The sequence below is a fragment of the Octopus bimaculoides genome, chromosome 18 (assembly GCF_001194135.2).
Source record: "Octopus bimaculoides isolate UCB-OBI-ISO-001 chromosome 18, ASM119413v2, whole genome shotgun sequence".
Lineage (NCBI taxonomy): Eukaryota > Metazoa > Mollusca > Cephalopoda > Octopoda > Octopodidae > Octopus > Octopus bimaculoides.
In genome coordinates, this window is record NC_068998.1 from 28,167,121 (window position 1) to 28,175,887 (window position 8,767).

At 35.1% G+C, this 8,767-nt stretch overlaps 1 protein-coding gene across 3 annotated transcripts in view; it reads left to right on the forward strand.

The window, feature by feature from the left end:
• Window positions 1-1,818, forward strand: part of LOC106880916 (solute carrier family 25 member 44) — a 19,981-nt gene extending 18,163 nt beyond the window's left edge. For all 3 annotated transcript variants that reach the window (XM_014931085.2, XM_014931084.2, XM_014931083.2), the window contains exon 5: window positions 1,430-1,818. In XM_014931085.2, the coding sequence (XP_014786571.1) occupies window positions 1,430-1,618 (189 nt within the window). In that variant the 3' untranslated portion in view covers window positions 1,619-1,818. The remainder of the gene's footprint in view (window positions 1-1,429) is intronic.
• Window positions 1,819-8,767: the final 6,949 nt, after the last annotated feature.

The following is an 8,767-nucleotide window of genomic DNA, read 5'->3' on the forward strand; positions in this document are numbered from 1 at the left end:
TTTACTATTCCAAAACAAAAAAAAAAGGACAAATTGATAATCTAGTCCTGATTGTATTGTCTGAAAATAAGATGGGATGGTCATGGCTGGAATGCTTTTTTGATAAGTGTGCTTCAGTCATTTTGCTAGGTTTACTATAGTGCAGAGGAAGTGTTCATCAACATCATTTTATAAAGAAACTAATGTGGTAATTTATGAAAAAAAAGCAGATGGGTTGCATCACTAGCAGTCTTAGTAAGTCATATGACAACCATCATATTAGAACAATGTAACAGGATAGTTGGGAGTGGCGATGGGGTAATGACACAAAACTATCAAAATAGGATTTTGATGGGGGGGGGGGTATTTTCTACAATTTATTTTTATTTTTCTGTAATTGTGAAGATTCAATGAATTTGTAGCTGTGAGCCCTTCCACATATTGTTTACAGTTGAATACTATTACTTGCACAAATTAGATACAAATTAAAGCAAGAAGATAATGTGATGGTCAAGAATAGGCTGCTTAAATTTGGAATCATTAATTAATGTACATTCACACATTGCGCTGCTTTGTATAGAAAATATTTTGTCATACCCAGTTGGAAAGGCTAAGCCAGTATATTACAATAAGTCCTTAAAAAAACAGGGGTCTGAAGTGATAAAAATTTATAAGTTAGAATTGCTGAATGTAATGTTGTGCTGTTTATATTAGATTGTTTCAATATCATGAATAAAGACAGAAATGGATTTTATATATACAAGTTTAGTGTGTAGCTATGTTTTCAACAGGTTTTATATGTGGTAGTTAACATTCATTGAAAAATTAGTTTCTTCAATAGTTTGTTTCATAATTTAGCTTCAGAAGCACTTTGAACATTTGACGACAGGTGATTAATGGAAAACATAGATGAAGAGAAATTTCAGTTCAAGAGTAGGACTAGATCAAATATGATAGTGTTTTTCTGCAGGATTATTGTTTATTGAGCTATTTTAATAGAGAATACAGCAAAAATGATTTTCGTTACTTCTTAAATTTTGAATTGATCCTTTAAAATCTATTTTATGCATTTAACTGTTTTCTAAAGGTTAAAAGGAAATGGAGTGCAAAAAAACTAAAAAGAAGAATGTGAGTAATTTAAACCTGTGCTCCTCTGCTGTACTTGAAAATGTCTAAAAATAATTAGAGGAACAATGGAATATTGTTTATTTCAAAGTTTTGTGTTCTGTTATTCTGGTCTTTCTGCACAAGACCATTGAATTAGCATGAACAAATATTTGTAAAACCTTTGCTCCAATAATAATATTCTAATATGCAAAATGCTGCCATACTTCTGAAGCGTTACTGTGATGACAATGAAGTCTGTCATATCAGTACAGAAAAGTTGGTGTTTAGTTATGAGATTGTCATTTATGTACATTTAAAAAAAAAATCTTTTTGTTTTTTTCAGGTGGAAGGTTGCAGTTTTCCAACAACAATTCAAATTTTGTGGAAAGAAGAAGGTGTTAAAATGGCCTTTAAAGGCTTGTCTGCACGTGTAATTCAATCTGTTGTTTTTTCTTTTTTCATTATTCTTGGCTATGAATCAATCAAACGTTGTAGTTTACTAAAAGAGTACCAAAAAGACATCCGATGGTGATTTGAAAAGTTCCCACATTTAACTATATTGTTTAATCAAAAAATATATAGTTGGCATTTTTAAATGCAAATTTGTTTATTATTTTCTATCTATTTATTTATATATTTATTTTATTTGGTTTGTGATTTGGTCATATCATATCCCATTATTGGCAGATTATAATTATAATTTCAGTTAAATAAACTTACATTTTCCATTTAGTTGTTTTGTTTTTTTTTCAGTGGAGTTTAAATTTGTTTTCATAGAATTTCACTGCACCCATTTTTCATCTATTGTAGAATGTTTAACTGTATAATTAGGAATGTAATTAACAATTGTATATCATTTAATTACATTTCTTTATTTTGGAAGTGATTTTTTAATTGTTTTTGTTTGCATACGTTTTGACTGAAGGTGTGTGGTCTAGTGGTTAGGATATTTGGCTCATGATCGTGAGTTCGATTCCTGGTGGTGCATTGTATCCTTGAGCTAAATACTTTATTTCACATTACTCCAGTCCACTCAGCTGGCAAAATGAGTTGTACCTGTATTTCAAAGGGCCAACCTTGTGACATTCTGTGTCATGCTGAATCTCCCAGAGAACAATGTTAAGGGTAGGTGTGTTTGTGGAGTGCTCAGCCACTCGCATGTTAATTTCACAAGCAGGCTGTTCCTTTGATTGGATCTACTGGAACCTTGTAGTAACCAACAGAGTGCCAAATATCTTGCAGATATCTTTCATTTTCATAATTTTACAATACATATAAACATTTCCTTTTACTGAGGTTAAAATTCAAAACTTACTTCCAATTCAGAAATTCAATGTAGTGAAAATTAAATTCACACTTCATCCAGTACAGTGATGATGTATTTCAATATAAGCAATGAGACTCTCCTTAAAACCCTAATTCTTGGCAGAAACAGTTGAACTTTGTAGTATTTAGTTACATCCCTTCCATTCTTACTTCAAATCCCTCTGACAACAATAATGTCAGTACCAATAATATCTTGGGAGTTAATTCAATCAACTATACCTGCCTCAAAATGTGTGACCTTGTGCCAAAATTAGAACACTACTATTACTAAAAGTGCAGGAGGTACAGAAAGCCAGGTGAGATACATTGTTATTTAATTTATTTTTTACTTCATGACTTTGGTTTTTCTTCTGTTTGAAGTCAATAGAACATTAATGGGTCAGTTTTATTAACCAAGCAGCAAGATATGACTTAAGTCAAATTGATTCCTTTCTATATATTATCTTTAACACACAAGAAATTGACTAAAACTTTTTCCTTCAAAATTTGCCTGGTTCTTATTCATAAGAATTTGTTAATTTTTTTTTAATATAGTGGAAGGCAGGGGTATTGCAGAAGTACTAAAGTGTGAAGTTACTGTTATTTCATTCCTGTACAAAAAGTTCAAGATTTGTATGGGTTAGCTTTACTCTCCATATCAATGAAATAAGTATCAAATTTACTATGATTCTGTTTCTCTCTTTAAATTCATGAAGAGAGTGATGGTATGCATTGTTGATTAATAACTAAGCTTTCAGGAAACTGGTTCTCAAGCCAGTTTTGATTTCCTGTTGAAGCTAATTTACTTTACTTGTATTACAGGCAAAATGTTTGTGTGCTTGAATAAAATTTGTATTTAGTTTAGTGGAGTATGCTATAGTTCAGTGATGAATTTTCAACCATGTTCTAATTTTCAATTGGAATTGCTTTCACTTACTTGGTAAAGGTACAAATACTTCTTCCCTTTTAATTAAAATCCCATACTAAACATTGGTGTAAGAAACTTTATTATTACTTTGAAAGTCATCTTATGTGCCTGATCAACAACAAATGCAGTTGTGAGTGTATGCTAAAGTGTTGTGTTACACACATTGATATTCGTATCAGGATGCCAGAATTAGTATTGACATGTATGGGTATCTTTAAAATGCATTCAAAAGATACAAAGAAGAATGTATGTTCTGTACAGGAATATATAGGATTAGTGATGGTGATAGGTCATTGACGAAGGGGATTAAAAGATTTTGATAAAACATTGAAGTTGATAGATTAGGGGATCGAGAGGATGATGATATTTTGTCGATTAGTTTTGAAATTAGATGATTAATTCTGCTTCCCTCTTTAAATTTGTCGCTGTCTTTCTTATTTTTTCCTCTTTCTAATTGGCCTCTTTGTAATTATGTTTTATATTAGATTATTTTTAATGCTAATCCTATCTCACTTCATGGCAGACATTATGTACTGGTGAAAAAGTCTTCCAATATTTGTAAGAAATAAGGTGATAAGCTGACAGAATCATTAACACACCAGGCAAAATGCCTAGTGGCATTTCGTTTGTCTGTACACTCTGAGTTCAATTTCTACTGAGGTTGACTTTGCCTTTCATCCTTTTGGGGTCAATAAAATAAGTACCAGTTGAGCACTGAGGTTGATGTAATTGACATATCCTCTTCCTTGGAATTGAGGAGAGCCTGCCAAATGTACCAAAATTTGAAACCAATATTTTTGAGAAGTATTTTTCAGTTTCTTTTTGGATTCACTACATGTCATTTCTTCATATTTTCTAACCTTATAAAAATAATCTGTCACTCTTGATTGGTGAAGGTTTCAATATTTTATCATAATACTACCTAATAGACCAATGTAACATCTTGTTCGACATTTTTTCCAGTTAATGGTTAATACAAAATATCGTAATTTATATCATTTTAACCTTTCTACGTGGTTGTGTAGTTAAGAAGTTTCATATGCAGCCATGTGGTTTTCTAAGTAAAATTTAGTAGATGGTAGCTACAGTTCACATCTGTATGGAAATCCCTCACACACACACACATACACATGTGAAATTTGACTGGTGATGACTGCTGCTGTCATCTTGTGGTTGTTTTTAGTGTAAGAGGTAGAGAGAAAAATAGGGTTTGTTAAAAAAATAAAAGGGAGAAATTACCCTCAAGGGGAGAGAATTGCTGAGAGAGAGTTTCTTTTTATATATACTTATTTTATTATGTTTCTATATAATTCATTTTTATTTACAAACAAATTTATAGGCACCAAGTGTATCAGTATGCTATAGAAAATAAAGGAATTCTCAAATGTAGCCTTTCTGCATTTGAGAATAGGTGTGTGATAAGAAGCTTACTTCCTAACCACATTGTTCCAGGTTCACTTCCACTGTGTGGCACCTTGAGCACAAGTGTCTTCTCCTTTAGCTTTGAGCCAAACAAAACCTTGTAAGTGGATTTCGTAGACGGAAACTGAAAGAAGCCTGATGTCGGATTGAAAGACAATGTGTGAGAGAAAATTGTGATACTACAGGAGAGAAATGTGTCCGCATGGATGATGGTGCGCTTGCTTTTAATGATTCTGCAAAGAAAGAGGTTTGGAGAAGCCATTATGAAAGACTGCTGAATGTGGAGAATGAATGGGAGGAGGAGAGCCTGCCAAATGTTGAGCCAGTAGAGGGACCAGCTATCCGAATAGATAGCACCCTGGTAAATAAAGCAATTAAGGATATGAAATCAGGAAAAGCCCTGGCCCATCAGGAATCACTGCTAAGATGCTTAAAATATCTGGTGGTGTGGGTTATGGTCTAGTCACCCAAATTGAAAACAAGGTAGTTCACGAAGGATTCATACCCAATGACCGGCATAGTAGCGCCATAGTCAACTGCTACAAAGGTAAAAGTGATGCTTTAGATAAGAATAACTACAAGGGTATCAAACTGCTGGATCAGGTGATGAAGGTTGCAGATGATGGGTCATAGCCCAACTAATTAGGGAGAGAGTCTGCTTAGATGAAATGCAGTTCGATTTTGTGCCAGGTAGAAGCACCACTGATGCTATATTCCTGGTAAGGCAACTGCAGGCGAAATACCTAGCCAAAGATAAACCCCTATACTTAGCTTTTGTTGACTTGGAGAAAGCCTTTGATAGGGTCCCCTGATCCCATATCTGGTGGGCGATGTGGAAACTAGGGATAGACATGTGATTAATAAAAGCTGTACAGGGGCGCTGTCAGTAAGGTAAGGGTCAGCAATGAGTATGGTGAAGAATTCCGAGTAGAAGTGGAGGTTCACCAAGGATCAGCCCTCAGCCTCCTCTTATTCACCATAGTCTTCCAGGCAATAACACAGGAATTCAAGACAGGATGTCACTGGGAGCTCCTCTATGCTGATGACCTTGCTCTCATAGCAGAATCACTACTAGAACTAGAGAAGAAATTTCAGGTGTGGAAGCAAAGGTAAGAATTGAAGGGTCTTAGAATCAATCGAGTAGAAACCCAAATCCTAGTAAATAAGAAGGCGAACACATCACAAACCCCTTCAGGTAGATGGCCCTTCTCAATCTGTAGAAAAGGTATTGGTAGAAACTCCCTAAGATGTACCCAGTGTAAGCTATGGACACATAAGAGGTGCAGCAACATCAAAGGAAGGTTAACCAGGAAGATAGCTTTCAGGTACGGCAGATGCACAGGGGCAGTAAACACTGCAAATGCTCAGAAAACTGATTCCACCACATGCCAGGGGAAGAAACTAGAAGTAGTTGATAGCTTCCGCTACCTAGGTGACCAAGTCTGCAGTAGGGGTGGAAACTTGGAGAGCACTGCCACTAGAATAAGAATAGCCTGGGTAAAGTTCAGAAAGCTCCTACTTCTACTGGTGACAAAGGGCCTCTCACTCAGAGGGAAAGGTAGATTGTAGGATGCATGTGTGTGAACTGCGGAAATAGCTCTTGCTGTCATATTTTGCAAAACTAGTCCAAGCTTAACTATCCAATCACACACTTCAACAATCTGAACCACTTTAACCATTACTTGACCAAACATTTGCCTCCTCCCCACCACAAAATCACTAATGCCTATTCAGTATTTATACCTATGTTCCTTGCCTGCAAAAAGCCTGGCAGAGGCTCCTCTTCAACTTATCTCTTACACACAGCACATGTTTACATACCTCCTCTCCAGCATTTTAACAATCTCATTGGATCTATCTTCCATGGTACCTACACCAATTGTGGCTACTCTAAAGTTACTGACATAGGAACAGTTTACAGCACCTGAACAGAAGAAGGCTTGTGGGAACCTTTACCAGCAGGCAAAGGGATCTTGCACATGTCTAGTTATTCAAGTATTACCATCTAATGACCTACTATTTCTTTCAGATTCTCATACCATAAGGACCAAGCAAAAGCAAAAAAATAAAAGTGGGTACAAATCCAGTGATGATGAGTTTGTGTACATACAATCACCACACACATGTACACATATATATAGCTTGACATATATACATCAAGCTAAGTAAAACTGTGGTTGCCATATATACACGTATGCCTTCTACATTCCTCTTTCAGTCTACGGCTCCTTCCTTTCAGAGCTCATGAGTGCTGGTGTCACATAATAGTGCCCATGCTGGGGTTAGTATTGACCTCCCTAATATTAACCATGTAAAAAGTGGTTAGTATTAGGGAGGTCAACCAGCTGTAGAAACCATACCAAAATAGAACTTAGGTAGCTCCTCAGCTGGCCGGATCCTGTCAAATCATCCCACCCATGCCAGCATGGAAAGCAGACATTGAATAATGATGATAATAATGTATGTATATGTATATGTCTTAAATATATATAGCTGAAATTTACAGAAAAGCACAAGACGAAGACAGGTGTATGAACAACAGAAAGGAATAAGAGAAAATAAACAGAGTGAGAATAAAAAAAAATTATGGAATTAGCGATCAAGCATGGCAGCCTGTCTGGCTTCCATGCCAGTGGCACGTAAATAGCGCCATTTGAGCATGATCATTACCAGCGTTGCCTTCCTGGCACGTGAAAAGACATTTGAGCGAGATCATTGCCAGTCACGCTGGACTGGCTCCTGTGCAGGTGGCACGTAAGATACACCATTTTGAGCGTGGCCATTGCCAGTACCTGACTGGCCTTCATGCCGGTGGCAAGTAAAAGCACCCACTACACACTCGGAGTGGTTGGCATTAGGAAGGGCATTCAGCTGTAGAAACTCTGCCAAATCAGATTGGAGCCTGGTGTAGACATCTGGTTCACCAGTCCTCAGTCAAATCGTCCAACCCATGCTAGCATGGAAAGCGGACGTTAAACGATGATGATGATGATGATGTATATATATATATATATATATGTATATATATATATATATGTATATATATATATATGTATAATAATAATATTAGGGAAAAAATTTCAAATTTATATCAAATCTCCAAGAAGTTAAGGAAATAGACAAAGAACATGTCTTCTCCTTAACTCCTTGGAGATTTTAGGTATAATTATACTAATGTGTCCATCTGTTCTAATCTAATTAGATTCTATGTCTAAATTGATGTAATGATTGCATTGTTCAATTAAATGGAGTTGCATGAAACGATTGTACTGCATTACCTCTGGATATCCTTGTTGCTTATTTTGATTTTAATCACCTTACTTTGAAATTGTATGGATAATACCATACTAAATTCTGGTGCCTCAACATAAGTACCATATTCATCTGAATATATATATATATATGTATATATAACACCGTTTACCACCTCTATGCTTGGAACGACCAATTTCAAATACTATTGGAACTTACTCACAAGGTACAGGAATCTTATATATATATATATATATATATATATACCATTCTGCTTAAATAATGGAACTACAGGTACAATATGCCTGCATATCTCACGTCTATTTTCATTCCTCCATTTCATTCTCTATTTCATATCTTATCTAGAATAACTATTGTTTAACTATTTTCTCACACCATCTGTGATGAAGGGATATATAAAATATCCCGGAAACAGCTGTAAGACCTATTTATAAATGTTCTGAAATCTTTCACAGCCTTGGATTTTGGGATTTTTATCTCATTCTGTTAATTTTTATATGTATGTATGTATGTATGTGTGTAAGAATGAATGTATGTATGTATGTATGTATAACACACACACACACACACACACACACACACACATATCTATATATATATATATATATATATATATACACTAGACAAAATGAGATAAACCCAAGGCTGTGAGGAGTTTTCAGGACATTTATAAGGAAAAAGATATAGATTATAGTCTTACAGTTGTTTCTAGGATATTATGGATATCCCTTCATCAGAGACAATGTGAGATGG